The 26,364-nt window shown below is 43.3% G+C and overlaps 1 protein-coding gene across 1 annotated transcript in view; it reads left to right on the top strand.

Annotated features, from left to right (window-relative positions):
• The window catches only part of EIF3J (eukaryotic translation initiation factor 3 subunit J), a 41,810-nt gene that overhangs the window by 14,277 nt on the left and 1,169 nt on the right, over positions 1-26,364 (top strand). The window contains exons 5-7 of the mRNA XM_033920227.1: positions 9,750-9,861; positions 10,752-10,910; positions 21,509-21,582. Coding sequence (XP_033776118.1) covers positions 9,750-9,861; positions 10,752-10,910; positions 21,509-21,582 — 345 coding nt within the window. The remainder of the gene's footprint in view (positions 1-9,749; positions 9,862-10,751; positions 10,911-21,508; positions 21,583-26,364) is intronic.

Below are 26,364 nucleotides of genomic sequence, written 5' to 3'. Positions count from 1 at the left end.
CCACCACACTCTCCTCATTAGGGATTACACCTAAATTCCTTCTCCACTCTCTTATCAATCTGTGCAGTTTGTCTCCTGTCCCACACTTTAAAAAAATGGAGAGCTGCACAGATAAGTTTATGTACAGCAGCTTGAGCATACTGACAGGAAAAATACCTTTTCTTCATCCGGGTGCTGTTCTTTGGCCTTCAAAAATCTTTTTCTTTTTTCTGAGTGTTCAAAGTTGGTGAGTGTGCCTTTTTAAATTTCTTATTTCAGTTGATTGCAGCATGGTGTTTCTTTGTCGGTGTTGGATGGCGGCTGAAGTTGTGAACTGCTCATGCTGTGGAAAGCATCAAGTAGCTTCAGGACAATGTCTCTTCTACCACAGAGGTTAGCATCTACCACAGAGGTTAGCATCTCTGAGGACGGATCATTGTTTTCCTATGCAGAGGAGGACCAGGAGAGCCGCGTTCTCCATGAGTCTTCCCACAAGGCTGATTTTGCTACTTTAGGGTCTATTTCTAGGATTCCTGTGGTTTTGGGGGCAGCTTCTAACATTCAGGCTGAGTTAACTGGTTCCTCTGTTTCTATGATCTCCACAGATCCCTTTTTCTCCAGAGTTTTTGTTGCTTCGTATGCCTCTTCTCTAGTTTGGCTCAGGCTTTTCTCTGGCCCACTGCCTTTCTCCTGGTTCTGGCACAATGATATAGGAGCAAAGTAGAGGCGTTTCACCTTATTTTCTGACGCAGAGTCCTTATCCTCTCCAAGGGGAATGGGTGTCGTCCTTGGAGTTTTTTTATGGGAGATCTGGAGGAAGGAGAGCCAATAGCTGTGATGTTTCGTAGGGAGGAGTTGACATTTTTTATTACAAAACCATTGCAAGGGCTTAATATTTCTGTCCCTGAATCCCAATCTCCAGGCTAATCCTAGATGGCCAGCACTAAGAAGCCACTGAAGGCATTTCCTGTGCACGAGACCATGCAGGACCTGATTTCTGCACAGTGGGTCACTCTGGATGCCAAGCTGCAGGTATTCTGTCTTTATCCCATTTCTCAGAAGGAGTATGACAAATTGAGATTGTCTAAGGTAGGAGATTGCCTAAGATAGATTCATTGGTGGCAGCATTTACAAAAAAAAACAAACAAACCGTGGAGGGTGGCATATATTTGAAGGATGTTCAGGATAAGGAAGTTGGAGACGTCAAGATGTCTTTTCAGATCTCTGCTCTTTCCTTACAGGCTGCTATGTATAGCTCCTAGGCTGCTCGTGGTTGTCTTAGCTGGGTGTAGCAGGTCACAGATTCCTTGGTCGAGACTGGGGCCAGATAGAAGTAGACGGCAGATAAGGGCCACGGCCCATCAAGTCTGCCCACTCTAATGACCTTCCCTATCTATCTTTGCGGATAGATCCCACATGTCTATCCCATCTGGCCTTAAAATCTGGCACGCTGCTGGCCTCAATAACCTGAAGTGGAAGACTATTCCAGCGATCAACCACCCTTTCAGTGAAGAAGAACTTCCTAGTGTCACTGTGCAGTTTCCCGCCCCTGATTTTCCACGGATGCCCCCTTGTTGCTGCGGGACCCTTGAAAAAGAAGATATCTTCCTCCACCTCGGTGCGGCCCGTGAGATACTTGAATCATATCGATCATATCTCCCCTCTCTCTACGTTCCTTGAGTGAGTAGAGCTGCAACTTCCCTAACCGCTCCTCGTATGGGAGCTCCTTGAGTCCCGAGACCATCCTGGTGGCCATTCTCTGGACCGATTCCAGTCTCAGCACATCCTTGCGGTAATGCGGCCTCCAGAATTGCACACAGTACTCCAGGTGCGGTCTCACCATGGATCTATACAGTGGCATAATGACTTCAGGTTTACGGCTGATGAAACTCCTGCGTATGCAACCTATGATTTGCCTTGCTTTGGATGAAGCTTGCTCCACTTGGTTTGCAGACTTCATGTCTTCCCTGACAATCACCCCTAAGTCTCTTTCTGCTTCAGTTCTTGTCAGGATCTCGCCATTTAGGGTGTAAACCTTGCATGGATTTCGGTTTCCCAGGTGCATGACTTTGCATTTTTTGGCATTGAAACTGAGTTGCCAGGTCCAAGACCAGCGCTCCAGTAGAAGTAGGTCATGCATCATATCGTCTGCCATTGAATTTTTGTCTGTTGTGCTTTTGCTCACTACATTGCTTAGTTTGGCATCATCGGCAAATAATGTTATTCTACCTCGGAGCCCTTCTGTCAAGTCTCTTATATAGATGTTGAACAAGATCGGGCCCAGGACGGAGCCCTGTGGCACTCCACTTATCACCTCTGACATTTCGGAGGGGGTGCCATTCACCACTTCCCTCTGAAGCCTACCTCCAAGCCAGTTCCCAACCCATTTGGTCAATGTGTCGCCCAAGCCTAAAGAACTCATCTTGCTCAGCAACCTGCTGTGTGGTACGCTATCAAATGCTTTGCTGAAATCCAGGTAGACGATGTCCAGGGACTCACCAGCATCCAGCTTCCTCGTCACCCAGTCAAAGAAGCTGATCAGGTTGGATTGGCAGGATCTCCCTTTAGTAAATCCATGTTGGCGGGGATCCTGTAGATTCTCCTCGTCCATGATCTTATCCAATTGACATAGAGACGGGGCTAGCCTGTTCAACTGATTCTTTATATGACCTTCAGGGCTTCCACAAAGCAAATGTCTTTAGCAGTAACAGCGTAGCATTTTCTCTGGCTTCACCATTGGGCAGCAGATACCGCTTCTAAGCAGCGTCTGTTGAAACTTCCTTTTAAGGGTAAGCTCCTGTTTGGTCAAAGACCTTGATTCTAAAAAAATTTTCAGGAAGCTTTTGGTAATTTATGAAGTGAGAAGTGTGTTTGCTGTAATTTATTGATAATTTTTGGATCTATATTATTTGAATATATATGGTTGTTTTAATGCATTTGTGTATTTATTGTAACCCATATAGATTTTTATGATATGCAGGATATAAATGTTTTAAATAAAATAAATCCCAGGGCTTACCTAAGGTTAAGGTTCCCTTTAAGTTCTCCCAGACAGAGTTAGTAAACGTTGTAGGCCGGGGAAGGCCCCATTTAACCAGAAGTCCAGGTTCTCGCAGAAGCAATCCTTTCATTCTGACAAACAAACTGCTACCCAGCCTTCCTTCACAATGATAGGATTCCAGCTCATTAGAGGAAAGCTGTCCCAATCTGTCGATCAAATCGGGAAAGATTCCGGAAGACTGGAAGGTAGCGAATGTTACACCTATCTTCAAGAAAGGTTCGAGGGGAGATCCGGGGAACTACAGACCGGTGAATCTGACCTCTGTACCGGGAAAGATGGTAGAGTCACTAATAAAGGACAGCATCATTGATCACCTTGACGGAAACGGGCTGATGAGGACCAGTCAGCACAGTTTTAGCAAAGGCAGATCGTGTTTGACAAACTTGCTGCACTTCTTTGAGGGAGTAAACAGACAGATAGACAAGGGCGATCCAGTCGATATTGTATATCTGGATTTTCAGAAGGCGTTCGACAAAGTTCCGCATGAACGACTACTTCAGAAAATTGCAAGCCATGGAATTGAGGATGAAATACTCACGTGGATTAAAAACTGGCTGGAGCATAGGAAACAGAGAGTGGGGGTAAATGGACAATACTCGGACTGGAAGAGCGTCACCAGTGGGATGCTGCAGGGCTCGGTGCTTGGACCCGTGCTCTTTAACATCTTTATAAATGATCTGGACATAGGTACGACGAGTGAGGTGATTAAATTTGCGGATGAAACAAAGTTATTCAGAGTAGTAAAGACGCAGGGGGATTGCGAAGATCTGCAACATGACATAATCAAGCTCGAGGAATGGGCATCGACATGGCAGATGAGGTTCAACGTGGATAAGTGTAAAGTGATGCATGTCGGTAACAAAAATCTCATGCACGAATACAGGATGTCCGGGGCGGTACTTGGAGAGACCTCCCAGGAAAGGGACTTGGGAGTTCTGATCGACAAGTTGATGAAGCCGTCTACACAATGTGCGGCGGCAGCAAAAAGGACAAACAGAATGCTAGGAATGATAAAGTAGGGGATCATGAACAGATCAGAGAAGGTTATCATGCCGCTGTACCGGGCCATGGTATGCCCTCACCTGGAGTATTGCGTCCAACACTGGTCGCCGTGCCTGAAGAAGGACACGGTACTACTCGAAAGGGTCCAGAGAAGAGCGACTAAGATGGTTAAGGGGCTGGAGGAGCTGCCGTACAGCGAAAGATTAGAGAAACTGGGCCTCTTCTCTCTCGAACAGAGGAGATTGAGAGGGGACGTGATCGAAACATTCAAGGTACTGAAGGGGATAGACTTAGTAGATAAGGACAGGTTGCTCACCCTCTCCAAGGTAGGGAGAACAAGAGGGCACTCTCTAAAGTTGAAAGGGGATAGATTCCGTACAAACGTAAGGAAGTTCTTCTTCACCCAGAGAGTGGTAGAAAGCTGGAACGCCCTTCCAGAGGCTGTTATATGGGAAAACACCCTCCAAGGATTCAAGACAAAGTTAGACAAGTTTCTGTTGAACAAGAACGTGCGCTGGTAGGGCTAGTCTCAGTTAGGGTGCTGGTTTTAGACCAGAGGGCCGCCGCGTGAGTGGACTGCTGGGCATGATGGATCACTGGTCTGACTCAGCAGTGGCAATTCTTATGTTCATATGTACACAGAATGGATCAAGATTACAGCAGATTAATGGATGCTGGATATTATTTCAGACAGGTACAAATTAGAATTTTTCTCTCCTGTCACACATTTTTTTCTTTGAGTCCCCATGCACCACTTCATCCAAGCAGAGGATGATCAGCTTGACTCTGAAGTACCTGCTGGAACTTGGAGCGGTGGTTTCTGTCCATCTTCAAGAGTGCTTTTATTGTCCTGAAGAAGGGAGGATCCTACCAGACAGTCCTCGACCTCAAGAAGGTCAATGATTTTCTAAAAAAAAACATGTTGGGATGGTGACCTTGTGTTCTGTCATAGCAGTGGTTCAACCAGGAGTGTTTCTTACAGCTCTAGACCTTAAGAAAACATATTTTGCATATACCAATTTGGCCTCCACAACAGTGCTTTCTATATTTTGCAATTCTAGGTCAGCATTTTTGGTTTCGGGCAATGCCTTTTGGGCTGGCCACTGTCCCGCTTTAAAAATGTGGGCTTGCACTGCAGGGAAGGAGGCAGAGAGCAGGAGAGTCGGGGTAGCAGAGATCAATCTGGGCGGCAGAGAGCAGGGGGAGTTTGGATTCAGGACAGAGAGCAGAGCGGCGAGTCATGGCAGAAAGCAGGGCGGCAAGAGAGCTGAAGAGTTGGAAAGGACGTTTGCAGTTACTTCTTGAGTTGATCGGCCAGCCCAGTCGGTTCGCAAAATTTGTTTTGCGAATTGCGTCCCTGTCTACTTTGCATGCCGTTCCCCTCATTTGCATGTGTGGATTGGAATCGGATCGGCAGAGAGGTAAGTGAATCGGGCCGGAGTAAAATCAGGTCGCAAAGCGATCGGTTTGCTTTGTGAATCTAGCCCTAAGGCCGGTATTGGATAGACTTGTGTCCCAAACTAAAGCTAAATGCCTCAAAAAACAAAGTTCTTTACTTTCATTACCCTCAACAGACAGCTCCAATGAGCATCACTTTCCAATCGGGTAACACCCTCACAGTAGACAAATCCTCCAAAATTCTGGGCTGTATTTTGGACTCCATGCTAACTATGGAACCACAAATCTCCAACCTCTGGAAGAAAACCCTCTTCACCATGAGACAACTAAGACTTATCAACACCACTTCGCCCTAGTCATGCAGATGCTGGTCTTATATTAATTTTGGGTTCAAAAACACATTAGGGCTTATTTTCGGAGGATATCTTATTTTTTTTTCATGTATAACAATCATCTCTCCCTTCCTCTTTCCTTTCTCCCACTCCCCCCATGTGCAGCATCTTTTCTTCCCTTTCACCCATCCCCTTGTGCAGCATCTTTGTATCCCTCCCATCCCCCTGTGCAGCAGAATCCCACCGACCCTCCCACCGAGGCCTCCCAAAACAGCAGCAGCGGCAGCCCTCTGAACGGGCTGCTTTGTGGCCTTCCCCGCCAGGGCCTTCAGCAGAGGGAAGGCCGCGAAGCAGCCCATTCAGAGTGCTGCTACCGCTGCTGTTTATGGAAGCCTCGGAGGTACGGTATGTCAATCTCACGGAGGGAGGGTCTGTGGGGTGCTGCTGAACAAGGAGATGGGAGGGAGGGATAGAAATATGCTGCACAAGGGGATGGGTGAGAGGGAAGGAAAGTTGCTGCACATGGAGGGGGGGAGAAAGCACTGCTGCTGCTTTAGGAGGCTTCGGACGGAGCTGAGGTGTATCAGGTTTCACCGGGGTAGGGGTCACTGAATTGATGAGTTCAATCAGGCAGCACTAGTGTCAGGAATGGAGTTGGGGAATGTCAGGGACTTTGGGGGGGGGGGCTTTAGGGGTCGATCTTAACTAGGGCTTATTTTTGGGGTAGAGCTTATATTAAGAGCATCTTTAAAAATCACACTAGGACTTATTTTTTGAATAGGTCTTATTTTCGGGGAAACAGAGTAGATTAGTGTAATTCCATCTACATGGGAATTAACGTCGCCCTTATCTGCAAAATGCAGCTTATACAAAATACAGCAATAAGACTCATATTCAAACTGGAAAAAATACGGTCTCCAATTACCTCAAATAATTTCACTGGCTACCCATCTTATCCCGAATTCAAAACATCCTGCATTATACACCGCATACTCTACGGTAACTTAGAAACATAGAAAGATGACGGCAGAAAAGGGCTACAGCCCATCAAGTCTGCCCACTCTACTGACCCACCCCATTAAATCTGAGTGCTGATGACTTAGTTCCTTAGCTCGACCCTCGTAGGGAATCCCACGTGGATGTCCCATCTATTCTTAAAGTTGAGCACGCTGGTGGCCTTGATCACCTGCACCGGAAGTTTGTTCCAATGATCCACCACCCTTTCTGTGAAGAAGTACTTCCTGGTGTCGCCACTAAATTTCCCTCCTCTGAGTTTAAGCGGGTGCCCCCTTGTGACCGAGGGTCCCTTGGGAACGAATATGTCGTTTTCCACCTCGATACAACTCTGCTGCACCACTTATTCACCTATTCTCAGCATAGTCCACCTTGCGCATAAATCTTAATAGGATACAACTGAATCTCCCCACAACAAAAAATCTTAAGTAGAAGTGAATATTCCACTCTATGCTCACTTTCTTGTATGTGAACTTGGAACGACCTCACCGAAACTGTCAGGACAGAACCTAACTACACCACATTCCTTAAAATTGGCAAGAGTTGTTTTTTCATGTAAGTAATTTGGGATACTGTTCTAAAGAGGGGGCGCTAACAGAGGTTGTTATAGGGGAAAACACCTTCCAGGGATTCAAGACAAAGACAAGTTCCTGCTGAATCAGAACGTACGCAGGTAAAGCTAGACTCAATTAGGGCACAGGTCTTTGACTTAAGGGCTGCCGCAGGAGCAGACTGCTGGGCACGATGGACCACTGGTCTGACCCAGCAGCGGCAATTGTTATGTTCCTATACTAAGACTAAGGGGTCTTAAATCGGTTAGCATAAGAGTTTCTTAATAAAAAATTTGGCCCGCGACTTATACTATGTTTTAGATTTCAGCCCCTTATGTGATGAAGTTTGACACCACTGCTCTACATGGATTGGAAAAGGGGGCAATGTCTGGAAAGCAGTATATACTAATGCTTAAGTATGGGAACAAGATTCTGGATCTAGAAGCTGTGGTGGAAGAAGAGGAGTTGGATATAGTGGCGATCACAGAGACGTGGTTCACAGAGAACCATGACTGGGATGTAGTTATACTGGGCTATAATCTGTTCAGGAAAGACAGAGAAGGAAGATCCTATTAAAGCCACATAATTGCAGGATCTGCAGGGCAAGGAAGAGGCACTGAGGATCAATTTGGAAAGAGGGAATGGACCTGATGGGCGCAATGGACCTCTGGTCTGACCTAGCGGAGGCAAATTCTTATGTGAATATATTTACACTGGTGTGATGTACAGGCCTCCTTCACAGACGGAAGAAGTAGATAGAGATTTAATGGTAGACATTCAGAATATCATGCCAGATGTTGATTGGACTATTGCGGAGTCTTCTAGAAGTAGGGAGATCCTGGATTCTCTACAAGGAGAACTGTTCCAGCAGTTGGTAATGGAACCCACATGGGATGGGGTCATACTGGGCTTAGTGTTTACAGACGGGTTAAGTGTTTCTGATATTATAGTGGGTGATCATCTGGCATCCAGTGATCACTTCATGCTATGGCCTAATATTAAGATGGGTATAGAGAGGGCTCATTCAAAAGCAAGGTTGTAGACTTTAAAAAAACTAACTTTTTTCGGATGGGGGATTACATCAAGGAATTGTCTGGATGGGAATGTCTGGAAGGAGTGAAAATGCGATGGACAAAACTGAAAGGAGTAATTGTAAAAGCGACAAACCTTTTCGTGAGGCAAGTAAAAGTAAGAGGAAAAGAAGGCCGCTTTGGTTTTCAAAAGTAGTAGCTGAGAAGGTAAGGAATAAGAGGTTAGCTTTCATAAACTACAAAAGATCGCATAAAGAGGAAGATGGGCAAAAATATGAGCATTAGTTTCTCCAGCTATATTTACACATTTGTGACTTGCCTCATTGCTCTTTCTAATTTGCCCTGAACTATGGCAGTTGCAACACCACATGCAGCAAACCAAGAAATTACCAAGAACAAAAGAAAGAATGGACACAAGGTGCGCTGCTACAATATCTATACTTAGAAACATGATGGCAGATAAAGGCCAAATGGCCCATCTAGTCTGCCCATCCACAGTAACCATTATCTCTTTCTCTGTCCGAGAGATCCCATGTGCCTATCCCAGGCCCTCTTAAATTCAGACAGTCTCTGTCTCTTCCGGGAGACTGTTCCACGCATCTACCACCCTTGGGGGCAGTGGTTAAAGCTACAGCCTCAGCACCTTGTGATCCTGGGTAAGTCACTTAATCCCCCTTTGCCCCCAGGTACATTAGATAGATTGTGAGCCCACCGGGACAGGCGGAAAAATGCTTAACTGCCTGAATAAACTCGTATAAACCATTCAGAGATTTCCTGGGAGAACGGTATAGAAAATGGAATGAATAAATAGATGTGATTGTTCTCCATTTATGTAGAGGCAATGTTTTACTTGGACTTTGAAGTTGTCTTCAGTAGGTTAGCCATCTGAGGCTTCCTTGGCTATGGGAAGTATATTGAGTGGTTGAGGGGTTTTTCCCCTCATCTGTGCAATTTTTTGTAAAGGGAGCTTCCTGAGAGGTTACAGATTATTTGGCAATCTGACCAGGTAACAAGCAGCAAGAGGACATTGTGCTAGATAGCCCTTGTAAAATTGCAATTGACTCCCAACCAAGAGCTTCAAGTTATCTCTCCTTCAAAACATCATACTTAGCCCATTCACTAAAGTAGTATAACGCAGCCAAAGACTGAATCTCCGTAGTAGCGCCAAGACTATCAAACTGTTATCTGGCAGAGCAAGGAAGGCAATGTCTAGATTTTCAGGAACAAATCCTGGATAGTGATCCTGTTCTTTTGCTATTTTGTATGTATTCTTCTGTTGAATTTGTACACTGCTTTGATTTTGTTCCCATTCCAGCAGTCCTGCATTGGTGTGTGTTCATCCTCTGCTGTCCCTTTTGACAGAAAAGCCATTTCTCTTTAGTTACAGGAATCAGCATGTCAGGAACTCACAGTAGAAGAGCAGTTGGCAGAAAAACTACGATTAAAGCAGTTGCAAGAAGAGGCTGACCTTGAGCTGGCAAAAGAGGCTTTTGGTGAGTGACAGGATCAGTACATTGGGTCCCAATCAAACGTCTGACCCAAATGTTCCCTGTCTCGGCTCTGCAGATAGGAGGAGTTAAAAGTACTGCAGATCCTTTTATTTTTTTTTTTAATTCTTTATTCATTTTAAAACTGACAAACAAGTGATTAATATTAAAACATTACATTACTAAAAAAATATACAGCACTTGACATTCTTATACATATAATCCATTAAAGTAGAAATTATAACCCTTTCCCCCCACCCAACAATTCTTCAAAATTTTCATAATACATACAGAAATCCAATCATTAAATAAAAATATTAATCATCCAATTTCCCCCCCTCCCCCCAATAAAATACATTTATCCATCAGAAAGGAAAACGATGTTCATTCATTACAATAATTCTCTAATGGCCCTCAGATCTTTATAAAGTTGTTATAATTACTTTTCTGTACAGCAATTGCTCTTTCCATTTTAAAAATGTGACAAAGTGAATTCCACCAAAAAGAATAATTAAGATTTGTATAATTTTTCCAATTAGCCGTAATGTGCTGAATTGCCACCCCTGTCATTATTAATAGAAGTTTGTTATTATAAGATGAAATTTGACTTTTTTTCCTCATAGCCATGCCAAACAGAAAAGTATCATAAGACAAAGCAACATGATTTTCAAGTAAACGGTTAACCTGCGCCCAAATTGAATTCCAAAATAATTTAATGTTCCCTGTCTCGGCCCTACAAATAGGAGGAGTTAAAAGTACTGCAGATCCTTTTAGCTTTCTGCACCTTACAAGACTAAAGTCTGACTAGTGTGATCTGTCAGGTGCTAAAAGGGGCTTAGAAAAAAGTGAAGGTTGCTGGCCTCTCTTTTCTTTCACACGCTTTTTTCTATTTACAGGAGAAAACTGTGTCTCTGGAATTGATGCCATGAATCCATCCTCAAAAGACGACTTCACAGAGTTTGGAAAGCTGCTCAAAGAAAAGATTACACACTACGAGAAATCGTTGCATTATGCCAGCTTTTTAGAAGCACTGGTGCGAGACATTTGCACTTCATGTAAGTAGACTTTTAGTCATGTCTTGGAGGATCTTGGCTCTTCAGGATAAAAGCAATGATTATGTATGAGAAATCTGCAGGTCTGTCTCGTGCATATTCCTCCAAATCTGGCATGAGGACTGACTTGAAAACCAGTTCTCTGAATATGGTGCTGTGGCCTGATGGGGATGTCAGAATAGCCCTACTGGGTCAGACCCATCTAGCCCAATACCCATTTTCACGATGGCCAATCCAGGGCAAACAGTGGCTTCCCCCATGTCTGTACAAACCTTTTTTTAAAGTCATTGTTTCCACATCCTCTGGCAATGAGTTTCAGAACTTTGTTCGTTCAGTGAAAAAAATTGGTCTAAAAGATATTTCCGTGTAACTTCATTGAGTGTCCCCTAGTTTTGATCATTTTTGAAATTGCCTGTAATACACTACTTAGGATTTTGTAGACCTCAAAATGTATTTCCCGCCAGCTGTCTCTCTTCCAATGAACTTTCTAATTCTGATATATATATATATATATATATATTTTTTTTTTTTTTTTTTTTTTTTTGTGATAGTGACCAGAATTAAATTCAGGTGAGCTAGCACCTTGGAGCGAAAGAAGCATTTTAATATTCTGGGTCTTATTTAACATCCCTTTCATAATAATGAGTGACATCCTGTTTGCTTTTTTGGCCGCCACTGCACACTAGACAGAAGGTTTCAGCATGTTGTCTATGATGACATCCAGATTCTTTTCTTAGGCGCTAACCCCCAAGGTGGACCCTAGCATCTGGTAACTTGTGATTCAGGTTATTCTTCTCAATGTGCATCACTTTGCATTTGTCCACATTAAATTTCATCTGCCACTTGGACACCCAGTCTTCCAATTTCCTAAGTTCCGCCTGCAATTTTTCACAATCTGCATGCATTTTAACAACTTTGAACAGTTTAGTGTCATCTGCAAATTTAATCACCGCGTTCCAATTTCCAGATCATTTATAAATAAGTTAAATACCAGTACAGACCTCTGAGGCACTCCACTGTTTTTCTCTCCGCCATTGAGAAAAATGACCATTTAACCCTACCCTCTGTTTTCTATCTGATAACCAATTTCTAATCCTCAAATGAACTTTGGCACCTACCCCATGGCTCTTTAATTTTCTCAGCAGCCTCTCATGAAGATCTTTGTCAAAAGTTTTCTGAAAATCTAGATACACCTTTATCCTCATGTTTATTTACACCTTCAAATTCATTAAGCACATTTTCATGTTCAACAATGTTTATTGACTTTTTCAAATCTCAAATAACAGAAAATCCCCACATCTACCAAGGCAGGTTCCATTAATATCAGTCTGACAATAAGAATCCAACAAACCCCTTAGTTTTAGGAAATACGAGTGGCAATCACCTCCGTTTTAAAGCAGCAATTTCCTCATACATCCGCACCAAACAACGGCATTGCACCAGTCACATTCTGAAAGATCGGAACTATTCTTTCAGCAAGTCATAATATATTGAATCGCTAAACCCATGAATACATCAAATAACTTGGCTTCTGCTTTATTTAACATTGATTATTCTGCAGTCTTAGCAACAATCATAGGGAGAACATGAAATTTAAAAATAGTTGGAACTCTTCCCATACTAATTTCCAAAACAATTGTACACAAGAACAAGCTAATAGCATATGTTGAAAAGTCCCCACCTCCAGGCAACAAGACCAACAAACACCGACCCCCCCCCCCCGCCCCCTGTCCAAAAGGTCCGATGAGTCATGTAAGAATGACATTGTCACTGATGGTGAAGGGGTAGGTCTTCAAATCCTTGTCCAAAAAGTCACCCCATCATCCTCCCCCACTGTTTGCCCCAAATCATGTTCCCATGCCACATATCAATTAACCCCCTTAAACTTAAACTTCCGGAACGTGGTTGAAGCTTTTTTATTCCGCCCAATTAACCGCCTCACAGAGATCTCACAAACCAGTATCTCCCTTCTGAACAAACCCTAATAACCATACAGTCTTTCAAAGCTGCAACTAGTGGTAAAATTGGGATACCCTCAAAGCAAACTCCTGGATCACCATCTTCAAAGCTTTAAACTTCAGAAGTTGGAGGAAGGAGTGGCACAGTTGTTAGAGCTACAGCCTCAGCACCCTGAGGTTATGGGCCCGTTGTGACCCTGGGCAAGTCACTGCCTTGCTCCAGGTACTTTAGATAGATTGTGAACCCACCGAGATAGATAGGGACAAATGCCAGAGTACCTGAATGTGAAACCGCTTAGGCAATTAATAGGCGGTTTATAAATAGCTAAAATAAATAAGTTGAGTAAAAAACCAAATGCCTTTTTTGATTGGGGGTGGCCCAACTAAGCACAGCACCCTGGATAAACGTGGTGCTATCTTTACCTCAGGATTAAACAAGATCAGCTGTCAGCCACAACTACTATTATTATTAATACATTACTCTGAATTATTTCAGTAGCGCTACCAGACGTATGCAGCTCTGTGCAGTGTCACAAATAAGACAGTCACTGCTCGAAAGAGCTTACAATCTAAACAGACAAACAGGATGTCAGTGATACAGTTAGGGAAATGATTAATGGGTAGTGGGGATCGAAGGCTATATCAAAAAGGGGGGTTTTCAGTCTGCTTTTAAACAAGGGAAGGGAATTGGCAGACAACCCGGGTAATTTATTCCAGGCATAGAGGGCAGCAAAGTCTGGAATTGGCAGGGGAGAAGAAGAGTACAGCTAAAAGCAGCTTATCTGAGGAACGGAATTCTCTGGGAGGTGTATAAGGAGAGAGGAGAGTTATTGAGGGGCAGCAGAATGAACACAATTGTAGGTCAGCAATAAGAACATAAGAATTGCCGCTGCTGGGTCAGACCAGTGGTATATCATGCCCAGCAGTTCGCTCATGCAGCAGCCCTTAGGTCAAAGACCAGTGCCCTAATTGAGACTAGCCTTACCTGCGTACATTCTGGTTCAGCAGGAACTTGTCTAACTTTGTCTTGAATCCCTGGAGGGAATCAGCCTCCGGAAGAGCGTTCCAGTTTTCTACCACTCTCTGGGTGAAGAAGAACTTCCTTACATTTGTACGGAATCTATCCCCTTTTAACTTTAGAGAGTGCCCTCTCGTTCTCTCCATCTTGGAGAGGGTGAACAACCTGTCTTTATCTATTAAGTCTATTTCCTTCATTATCTTGAATGTTTTGATCATGTCCCCTTTTTTCAAGGGAGAAGAGGCCCAGTTTCTCTAATCTTTCATTGTACGACAACTCCTCCAGCCCCTTAACCATTTTAGTCGCTTTTCTCTGGACCCTTTTGAGTAGTACTGTGTCCTTCATGTACGGCGACCAGTGCTGGACGCAGTATTCCAGGTGGGGGCGTACCATGGCCTGGTACAGCGGCATGATAACCTTCTCCAATTTGTTCATGATCCCCTTCTTAATCATTTCTAGCATTCTGTTCACCCTTTTCGCTGTCGCATATTTCATGGGCGGCTTCATCGTCTTGTTGACCAGTATTCCCAAGTCTCTTTCCTGGGGGGGTCTCTCCAAGTACTGCACCGGACATTCTGTATTCGTGTATAAGATTTTTGTCACCAACATGCATCACCTTACACTTATCCACATTAAACCTCATTTGCCATGTCATGGCCCATATCTCGAGTGTGTTTGTCATGTTGCAGGTCTTCGCAATCCTCCTGCGTCTTCACTACTCTGAATAACTTTGTATCGTCTGCAAATTTAATCACTTCACTCGTCATACCAATTTCCAGGTCGTTTATAAATATGTTGAAGAGCACGGTTCCAAGCACCAAACCCTGCGGCACTCCACTTGTGACGCTGTTCCAATCCGAGTATTGTCCATTTACCCCCCACTCTCTGTTTCCTATCCACAAGCCAGTTTTTAATCCACGTGAGTATTTCACCCTCGATTCCATGGCTCGCAATTTTTTTTTTAAATTCTTTATTCAGTTTTAACTCTTGCAACAAGTGTACAAAATTCAATCAAATAATTTGTACAAATCACTTGACATTCTAACAATTATTGTCAAATGCATTTAAAAAAGACCCCTCCCCCACCCATCCCATTCATCAGGAATAAACCCATTAAATCACATAACATACCTCCCCATCCCCACATAGTCCTATGTAATAAAAAGGTGTCCAAGGTGTCTAATCATTAAAATATGCAATCAATGGCCCCAAAATCTTTTTGAAACTATTATAATTTCCTTGCTGTATAGCAAGCACTCTTTCCATTTTATAAATATGACAAACTGAATTCCACCAAAAGGTATAATTAAGTTTAGTATAGTCCTTCCAATTTCCAGTAATATGTTGACTGGCAACCTCCGTCAGTATTAATAAAAGTTTATTGTTATTTGCTGAAATTTGACTCTTGAATCTCATAGATGTTCCAAATAAAATAGTATCATAGGATAGGGCAACATGATTTTCTAACATTGAATTAATTTGGGACCAAATTAACTTCCAAAAGACATTGACAAAGGGACAGAAAAAAAGTAAATGATCTAAAGTCCCAGGATCTAAATTACAATGCCAGCATCTATTAGACCTAGAGCTATCCAACTTGTGTAAACGAACTGGGGTCCAAAAAGCTCTATGTAACAAAAATAACCAAGTTTGTCTCATAGATGCTGACCTTGTACTTTTTAATCTCCAAGACCAAAGTCGTGGCCATTGAGAAGCAGAAATTTGGTGCTTGATCTCAATGCTCCAAATATTCCTAAGACCAGTTTTTTGTTTTTTTATTCAAATATCCATACAACAATTTATACCACTGTGCGGCTTGGTGACCCAAAAAATCCGCCTGAAAGCATAGGAATTCCAAACCCCTCCTGAATAGCCTGCTTCAGCTGCAACCACTTAAAGCTTTGTGATTTATTTAATCCAAATTTATGTTGCAGCTGTGAAAAACTAAGCAGTGAACTATTAGAAACAACATCATTTAATGTCCGTATACCTGCAATAATCCAATGCTTCCAGACGATTTTAAAACCGCAATTTTTTGAAATAGTCATTCATGCGGAAGCTTGTCGAACGCTTTTTGAAAATCCAAATGTACAATGTAGACTGAGTTACCCTTGTCTATCTGCCTGTTTACTCCCTTGAAAAAGTGCAGCAAGTTCGTCAAGCAAGATCTTCCTTTGCTGAAGCCGTGCTGGCTGGTCCTCATCAGATCGTGTCTGTCAAGGTGATCAATGATGCGGTCCTTTATCGGCGCCTCTACCATCTTTCCTGGTACCGAGGTCAAACTCACCAGTCTGTAGTTTCCCCGATCTCCCCTCGAACCTTTCTTGAAGATCGGCGTAACATTCGCCACTTTCCAGTCTTCCTGAATCCTTCCCGATTTGATCGACAGATTGGCTATTAGTTAAAGCAGTTCAGCTATAGCCCCTTTCAGTTCCTTGATTACCCTCAGATGAATGCCATACAGTCCTAGTGATTTATCGCTCTTAAGCCTATCAATCTGCCTGCATCCTCTTCTAGACTGACCGTCAACCCTGTCAGTTTCCCATCTTCGTTTCCTGCGTATATCCTATCGGTATGTTGTGTATATCCTCTTCGGTAAATACAGACGCAAAAAATGTGTTCAGTTTGTTTGCGATAGCTTTGTCCTCCTTTAGCACTCCCTTTATTCCATGGTCATCCAACTGCTTGAACTGTATGCAATGGGGAATAGGGAACTAGTGAAGTGATATAAGGAGAAGGGTGACATGAGTGTAGCGAGGTTGGTAGAAGATGAGTCATGCAGCAGAGTTTTGCCCAGATTGCAGGGGAAAGAGGTGGCATTGCGGGAGACAAGTTAGAAGTAGATTGCAGTAATCTAAGCTTTAGGTTAGGAGAGTGTGGACAAGAGTCTGGGTAGTGTGCTCAGAGAGGAAGGGATGAATTTTGGTGGTGGTGTAGAGATAGAAGCGATAGGCCTTAGCAGTTTGTTGGATGTGCATAGAAAATGAGATGCAGAATCAAAGACTATTCTAAGATTGTGATGAAGAGTCTAGAATGAGGACAGTATTATTTACTAAGATGGAGGAGGAGGAGAGGGTTTAGGAGGAAACATGTTTAGATTCAGATGTCAGCAGGACATCCAGGCAGCAATGTCAGCCAAACAGGCAGAGACTTTTCCTTGGACTTTAGGTGAAATTTTGGGCATAGAGAGATAGATATAGGAATCATCAGCATAAGCCATGGGAGGAGATCAGGGCACTAAGGGAAGAGATGTAGAGAGAGAAGAGGTCCTAAGACAGAACCCTGGGGTATGCTAACCGCTAGTGGAATAGCAGTATAACCACCAACACGTACATTAAAGGTGCGATGGGAGAGGTAGGAGGCAAACCTGGAGAGCACAGATTTGCAGAATCCAAGCGAGGACAGCATATTAAGGAGTAAGCTGTGATTAACAATATCAAAGGCAGCAGATAGCTCAAGAAGGATGAGGATTGGGGGGTCACATGATGTTCACGCTCTTGGCTCCTGAACCCCACATGCTTTTTGTACTAATTTCACTGGGGAAATTCCACAGATTCTACTACAAAGTTTCTTTGATATGGGAAGCCTGCGGCATCGATGCAGGAAGTGTGTGGTGCTACAATGTCCATGAAAGCTTTGAGAAAGGAGAAAGAGAAATTGAAGTTGGCAGAGCTTAAAATGGCGTCTGCAGATACCATGGAGTCCTCGGTGAGCTCAGCATGGGAATCGGAGATTGTCGCAGAAGTGAAAAGTGCCATCCATTCCTCTCTAGACAGAAACCTGCAGGCAATTACCAAAAAATTGGAGGTAATGGATGGTCGCCTTGAATCACTTAAATGGGAATTTTATGCGTGTTGCCAAAGAGTGTCAGATGTGGAAGACAACGTATAGCGACTCAAAACTCAGCAGCAGTTTCAAGCACAGATAGCAGCTTAGAGGACAAGGTGGATGGTCTCGAAAATTGACCCCACTGAGGCAACTTACGCTTGGTGGGGCTCCCTGAGACCATAGTGGATTCGGAGTTAAGGGTGTTTTTGGAAACGTGGCTGATGGACACGCTGGCCTTACAATCCACTGCAGAACCTCTACATATTGAGAGAGCACATAGACTGGCCCGAAAACCCACCAATCAGCAAACCGAGAGTATCCTAAAGCTCTTAAATTATGCGCATAAGTTGGAGATTCTCTGGGCTATTCGGGCGCGGGGTCCTCTTACCTATGAAAACAAGCCCATACTGTGTTTCCAAGACTACTCCAAACAAATATCACTGTTGCGGAAAACATATGCGCACCTCTGCATGGAGCTGCATGGCAAGCATGTGTAGTTTGCTTTGTTATATCCCCCGAAACTAAAAATCTTTTATGAATGAAAGAACCAAGTGTTTAATTCACCAGAAACAATGGCCACATTTATAAGGCAAATGCCTGGATCATCTCAACAGTCTGCTTGAACCCTGGTCGAGGCATCTATTAGACTGTTGGACATTTACAAGCTGTCACAGGAAAAGTTTTTCCTTTTGCACAGATTGGCTTGAAGTGGCTTTAATGGCATGGATGGAGTACAATGCTCTGCAATCGGAGATGGACGGAAGCAGTATTGTGGAGCATCGGTTGGAATCAATTCTTTTACCTTTTCAACATGGATTTCGTTCGAATTTCAGCACCGAAACAATGTTGGTTTCCTTACTCTCAAAAATTTAACAATTACGATTACAAAATAAATATGCCATTTTGCTTTAGTTTGGTCTATCTGAGGCGTTTGACATAGTGCATCACGACATTCTGCTTTACCTACTCTCAGACATCATTCTCAACCAGGTTGTTCCGAACTGGTTTTCAAAATTTTTATTGTCTTATTAAGTCAACATTAAAGGTGACATCTCAAAGTCTTTGGCGGTTCCTCAGGACTCTCTGCTTTCCCCAATCCTGTTCAATCTCTATATGACTACATTGAGCCTTTACAAGTTGACAGCTTAGGAAACGTTATTCAGACGATATCTTTATCCTGATTGAGATTGATTCTGTTCTCACCAGTCTCGCCTTTAAAATAAATCACTGTATCTCCAATCTTAGACTATGCCTGTTCAGATGAAGCTAAATGCTGCAAAAACAAAACTTTTATGGCTAGGCCCAAAATTGGACTGTTTTCCTCCAACTGTAACTTTGGATTCCGGGATTTCTTTAGAGATCGAATTTTCTTCCAAGGTACTGGGAGTTCTCATAGACTCTTCTCTCACTTTTAAGGATCAAATAAACTCTCTTGCTAAGAAGTGCTTTTTTAGCCTTCGAATGCTGAGGCAGGTCAGAGCTCTTTTCCATCAACAGCACTTTTCTGTTCTGGTCCAATCAATTATATTATCCCGGTTAGATTACTGCAATGCAGTCTATCTTGGCGTAACAAAGACCAGCCTTCAAAGACACCAACTGATACAGAATACTGCTGTGAAATTAATCTTTGGAAAAAGTAAATTGGAATATGTGTCTCCTTTGCTTCTAAACCTTTACTGGCTCCCGGTCCATCTCAGAATCCACTTTAAATGCGCATGTATTACTTTTAAAATTCTATATGGTATTTTTACTCCTCTTGTCCCTTAATCTCTCATGCAAGATGTTCCCAACAATTCAAACTCTCCTTTCCTTCAGTAAAGAGAATCAAAGGAATCAAGAAACTCGGTCAATCTTTTGTTTTAAATTAAATCAACAATGGAATGAAATTCCTCTTATCTTAAGGGGCCCGGGTCCTTTTCAACTTTTTTTGCTAAACGCTTTGGAAATCATTCGCATTAATATTCTTTGAGTTTGTTATTTCTCTTTTATTTTTTTGTATTTCTTTTAGTTACTGTTAACCGAATCGAGCTCCATTTTGGCTGAAGACCTGGTATACAAAGCTAAGTTTTAGTTTAGTTTGTTCTCATTCCCCTTTTTTTCTTTCTTCCCTCGCCTCTTATTCTTTCTCCTTATATTGTAAAAATTGTACAACACACGATATTACCTGGAAATGCAGTATATCAAACAACATTAAAACTTGGAAACTGTGGTAGGACATGAGCAGACTTCTTATTCTCCAAGTAGTACAGGGACCTAGGCATAAAAAATAGACTCTCGCACTTCACTACTCTTATAACTTTTGCAGCCATTCCCACACAGCTTTGCTCCAAATGTAATATCTCCCCTTCTAACTCCTGCCTCCTCCTCTTCACCATTCCCACAGCATAATTAATCACCACACCCTGTAACTTAGCTTTATACATATCCCACCAAAGAAAATTTTGATGCAAGTCTTTGCCCCTTTGTATATAGAAACATAGAAACATAGAAATAGACGTCAGATAAGGGCCACGGCCCATCTAGTCTGCCCACCCTAATAACCCTCCCCTACCTTTGCCTAGTGAATAGAGCCCACGTGTCAATCCCATTTGGCCTTAAAATCAGGCACACTGCTGGCCTCAATCACCTGCAGTGGAAGACTATTCCAACGATCAACCACCCTTTCAGTGAAAAAGAATTTCCTGGTGTCACCTCGTAGTTTCCCGCCTCTGATTTTCCACAGATGCCCTCTTGTTGCCGTGGGTCCCTTGAAAAAGAAGATATCTTCTTCCGCTTCGATGCGGCCCGTGAGATACTTGAACGTCTCGATCATGTCCCCCCTCTCTCTGCGCTCCTCGAGCGAGTATAGCTGCAGTTTGTCTAACCGTTCTCCGTACGGGAGATCTTTGAGTCCCGAGACCATCCGGGTGGCCATTCTCTGAACCGACTCCAATCTCAGCACATCTTTGCGATAATGTGGCCTCCAGAATTGCACACAGTATTCCAGGTGGGGTCTCACCATGGATCTATACAATGGCATAATGGCTTACGGCTGACGAAACCCCTGCGTATGCAACCTTTGATTTCTGTTACAACACAAATAAAATAATTAGATCTAATGATCACTTTTGTACTGCATTTTTTGGTTATTAGGCATTCAAGAGGAAAAAGATTTTTCCTATTTCTCATCAGGCAGCTGCTTTTTTTAATAAACTTCCACAAGGTTATTTGTTGTTTTTTTAAAGACTTCCTTTCAATGTTTAGCAACTTGTTACATACTTTGTCATTTTGAACTGGTTTATTTGGTTGTCAATGAATTTTTAAATTTGATCTTAATTATAGATTGTGCTAGTAATATCTAGATAAAATGTATGTAATATGCATTTGAACTGTCTCTGGATGTAGCAGCATATAAAGCCCTCATTATATTGGTAGTAGTTAGCAGGGAGTGGCTGAGCTGAGTGTGATGGGTCTCGGGTCTTGGTACTTGAATGGCAGTGGGGCAGGAGTTGAGGCGCTTTTGGTTGAGCTGGATAATGGGGGGCATGTTTGCTGGAGTAACGGGCATAAGTCAGGGAGCAAGTGCAGTAAGAAACAATTTAGATTATTTAGGGGGGGAGAGAGTTCATCAATGGGCATTACAGCATTGGCACATGCTAAACACTAGAGACACCCATAGGAATATAATGGGCATCTTTAGCATTTAGCTTGTTCTAATCATTGGCGCCCTTAGACTGTATAGAATACCATATGGAATAGGTAACTCATGTTCCCATTGGGCACTGATTCCTTCTGTTTTGTTTTTTTTTTTCTTTCAGTGGAAGTGGATGATCTAAAGAAAATAGTCAACTCTGTGACAGTGCTATGCAGTGAGAAACAGAAGCAGGAAAAGGTAAGTAATGGTGTGCGGATGTGGCAAACACCCAGATACATGAGAAAGGGAGAGATGCAGGCCACCAGAGCTTATGCTGAAAGCAGTCCAGATTTTTTATATACCCATGTACGTCATGTAGTGTGTTTAGCTCAAGTTCTATTTAAGCCTGATTCCATAATGGATGTAAGTAGGCCTGGTTTTATCTGCAATGAATATTCCTGGAAGTGGAGAAGGGCTAATTTGCCTAACTTGATACTCTTAATATTAGCACGGAAAACAACTCCGGAAAAAACTGCCACTAACCTAAACTAGAAAAATACAAAAAAGGCAGAAATAGTCAAAGGGTTCAGGGAGTAGCCGCTCGAGGTCAATTACCTGCACACAAAACGCAAACGTGCATCAAACTAAGCTGAACAATAGTATTTAAGGTGCCCTCAGTGTGAAGGAGCAGCGACGGGAGACAAAGCTCCAACGCTTCACAGAATCAGGTAAAGGTAATATACCTCCACCCGCACACCATCACTGGGCACCCAATGTGTGCAATAAATCAACAGTGAAAAATCACAAATAAGGTTAAATTAAATTAAAATTAGAGAAGGAAGAATGGCGAGTAGCACAAAAATTCAAAATAGTATTCCCCCATTACCTTATACATGGTGGGGGCACTGGGCTGTCTGAGCCTAAAGAAGGAGCCACTGCAGCAGCGACAGTATTGGGGAGAAGGGACATGCAGGCTCTCAAACTTTGCAACCACCTCCCAGCTGGATGCTTGTTCACTGGTCACTGAAGCAATATTGTGCAGGCAGTCCAGACCACACTTGCTCCTATGACCTGGGATGCTAGAGCAGGTTCTCCCATTCAGCATGTGAGTTTGAGGTTTCAAACTGTTATCCTTGCTGGGCTTCCAAAGCTTGTATATAACTCCATATAACTTCCATATAACTCAGTACGTTCGTTACGTTCATCTACTTCAAATTTATTATCTATCCCCTCCTTAAAAATCATTGGCATAAGAAGAAATGAAATATTCTCCGTTATGGCTCCAACATTATGGAACTCATTACCTAACTACATAAAAATAGAAAAAGATTTACATACATTTAAAAGATTTTTAAAAACTTTCTTATTTCAAGATGCATTTGAACACATATTATAACACGCATAATTTTTATACTTCTTAACACAAATATAGTACTTTCTAAATCCCCTTGTTCCCATTGTGTTTTCCCTTTATGTAAATATCAATATATAAAAATGATGTAACTTTCCCCTTCTTCCCTGCCTACTTATATCATTCCTTAACCCCAAATGTATTGTAATGGTCGTTCTCTAAAATTGTTTTAAATTGTCTGTATTATGTCAAAAATATATGTGAAACCACTATCTGTGGCTTTTAGAGTGTACATCGCCTAGATATTTTGATAGGCGATTCAAAAAATGCTAATAAACTTGAAACTTGAAACTTGTAGCAAAGAATCGGATGTGAACTCTGTGAGTGCTGCAAAACGGGATGGAGAATCGGGCCTAGAGCAGGGGGATGGTCCAAGCCTGTGGTCAATAGGGAATCGCACAGTGAAGAGAAGCTAAATTACATTACATTAGTGATTTTTATTCCACCATTACCTTGCGGTTCAAGGCGGATTACAGAAGAGGATTTCTGGACATGTCCAGAGGTGTTACAGAATAGAGCGGGTTGCTTCAGAAAATTGAAATGTTTCATACAGTGTTAGTTAGTCTTCATGGATTTCTTGAATAGCAGGGTTTTTATTTCTTTTCTGAAAGTTTTGTAGTCTGGGGTCGCGATTAGTAGATTGGAGAGTTGGTGGTCTAGTTTTGCTGCCTGTGTGGCTAGAAGGCCATTGTACAGTTTTTTCCATTTGATGTCTCTGATTGGAGGGTATGTGAATGGTGTCTGGGTTCTCCTGTGTCTGGTTGTGGTAGTTTGGATTAGGCAGTTGTTCAAGTAGGCCGGGCTGTCACAATTTATGGATTTAAGAGGAGGAGATTGAGAGGGGACATGATCTGTGTTCCCGCTAAGCTGCGCTGGGGTGCGCTGGCGCACAAAATATTACCTCGCAGCGCACAAGTTTCTCGTCACAGCGCACACAGTGTAGAGCACAGTTCTTCAACCGCCGGTCCGCAAACAAAATCTTGCCGGTCCGCGAAGGATTCGGTCCCCGCCACAACGAAAGGCCGGCGTCAGCTGACTTGCAACTTCCTGTTGCAGTCGCTGTGCCGGGACTCCTGCCTTCGCCGGGACTCCTGCCTTCCACCGCGTTTGCCTCCTGCCTTGTCTCCGCACCTCCAGACCAGCAGCGGCAGCTGTGTATGCTTTTAACTTCGGCACAGAGCTGCCCCTAATCAATAGTTTAGCGCGGTTTCATAAGGCAGCCTCGGGGCCTTTGCTAGGCCGGCCCACATCGCATCATCGAAGCGGGCCGGCTATCAAAGGCCCCGAGGCTGCCTCATGAAACCGCGCTAAACTATTGATTAGGGGCAGCTCTGTGCCGAAGTTAAAAGCATACAGAGCTGCCGCTGCTGGTCTGAACTCTTGGGCCGCTGAAGGAGGGCAAAAAGCAGCTGTCCTGGAGGTTTCCCTTCCTCTCGCCTTTACAGGTTCCTTTTTTCCACCTTTTTTTTTTTCCTTCAAACGGCAACGGGCCCCAGCATCGACATCAATCAAGTAAGTTCCACTGTCAATCAAGCGGTTCTGCTCGGCCAAAGCTTCCCCTGTGACATGAGCCACCCTCAGGGGAAAGAAAGTGACCCACAAAGGTGAGGGGAAGGGGGGCAGATGATGGAAGTTGGGGGGGGGAGAGAGAGAGAGAGAGAGAGAAGGGGCAGATGATGGAATGGAGGAGATGAGAGAGAGAGAGAAGGGGACAGATGATGGAAGTGAGAAGAAGGGAGAGAGAGCAGAAGGCAGATGGATGTCAGTTGAGAAGGGAGAGCAGATGCTGAATGGAAGTGGGGAAAGAACACATACTGGATGGAAGGAGGAGATAAATAAAGGGGGAAGAAAATAGTAAGATAATGGAGGGGTGAGGGAAAGGGGTGACAAGCTGTGTGTAGACACAGTGAAAAGAGGGAAACGGGACTAAATAGTAAGAAAGAATTTAATTTAGATGGAGGCAGAAAATAGAGAAGGAAGACCAGAGAAGAAAAGGGAAGAGAGAGCAGAGAATGATCAGATCTGAGTGGAGGAAATGAGAAGAGAGATATGCTAAAAACCACAGGGGGGAGGGAAGGATAGAGATGCCAGACCATGAGGGGAACAGAAGGAAGATGATGGATGCTAGACCAAATTGGGGGGTGGGGGGGGGGGCAGGAGGAGAGATGGCAGGGAAAGACAGACAGTGAATGGAAGGGGCAGATGCTGGACTGAAGAGACAGAGAAGGTTATCATGCTGCTGTACCGGGCCATGGTACGCCCTCACCTGGAGTACTGCGTCCAGCACTGGTACTTTAAGAAGGACACGGTACTACTCGAAAGGATCCAGAGAAGAGCAACTAAAATGGTTAAGGGGCTGGAGGAGTTGCCGTACAGCGAAAGATTAGAGAAACTGGGCCTCTTCTCCCTTGAGCAGAGGAGATTGAGAGGGGACATGATAGAAACATTCAAGGTACTGAAGGGAATAGACTTAGTAGCTAAGGCAGGGAGAACGAGAGGGCACTCTCTAAAGTTGAAAGGGGATAGATTCCATACAAACGTAAGGAAGTTCTGTGGTAGAAAGCAACATATTTATTTGGCTCATAACTTGCTGGCGCCCGATATTTTTAGCTCACAGTGAAAAAAGTTTGCTCACAACACCCGCCCGCTTAGAGGGAACACTGGCACATGATCGACACATTCAAAATACTGAAGGGAATAGACTTGGTAGATAAGGACAGGTTGTTCACCCTCTCCAAGGTAAGAAGAACGAGAGGGCACTTTCTAAAATTGAAAGGGGATAGATTCCGTACGAACATAAAGAAGTTCTTCTTCACCCAGAGAGTGGTAGAAAACTGGAACGGTCTTCCGGAGTCTGTCATAGGGGAGAACACCCTCCAGGGATTCAAGATAAAGTTAGACAAGTTCCTGCTGAACCGGAATGTACACAGGTAGGGCTAGTCTCAGTCAGGGCGCTGGTCTTTGACCAGAGGGCCGCCGCGTGAGCGAACTGCTAGCCACGATTGACCTCTGGTCTGACCCAGCAGCGGCAATTCTTATGTTCTTATGTTAAATAGTAGACAGTAGAATAGTATTCTTGCTTAAATTGGAAGCCAGTGTGAGTCAAGGTATGCCTCGGTGATGTGGTTGTGTTTTCTTACTGAATAGATTAGTCTCAGGGCTGTGTTTTGTACTGTTTGCAGTTGTTTTATCATTAGACAGTCTTAACTGTAGAAAAGTGGGAATCAGTAAAGGGATGGGTGAAGAGCAGCTGGGGCAAGGGAAAATGTGAAGCAGGAAGAAAGCTGTTAAATAGAAGACATTGAATTATATTGTTTAAACTGCTGCTGTTGTAAATGTTGGGTGGTTTGTGCAAAAAAAAAAAAGGTTGTTAAAACTTATGGCAAGATGTCTAGTTGTTGTAGACTGGCTCAGCAGAATCACCCAAATTTCTAATCTCGGTTTAGATTTGAGTCAACCTTTCGGGGGAGGGTTACCTTGGTTTACATTCAAGTATATACAGTATTTGGTTATGTCCTCTTCTTGTTGGCATTGGCTGAATTTCTTCCAAAAGGCCATTCGTAGGGTGGTGACCAGCAGTCCATCCCTTGTGTAACAATTGAAGTCATTTGCACTGAACCTGTTGGCTG

Source organism: Geotrypetes seraphini, chromosome 14 (assembly GCF_902459505.1).
Source record: "Geotrypetes seraphini chromosome 14, aGeoSer1.1, whole genome shotgun sequence".
NCBI classification, from domain to species: Eukaryota; Metazoa; Chordata; class Amphibia; order Gymnophiona; family Dermophiidae; genus Geotrypetes; species Geotrypetes seraphini.
The sequence above is the reverse complement of the archived record's forward strand: the minus strand, read 5'-3'. Positions and strand labels throughout refer to the sequence as shown.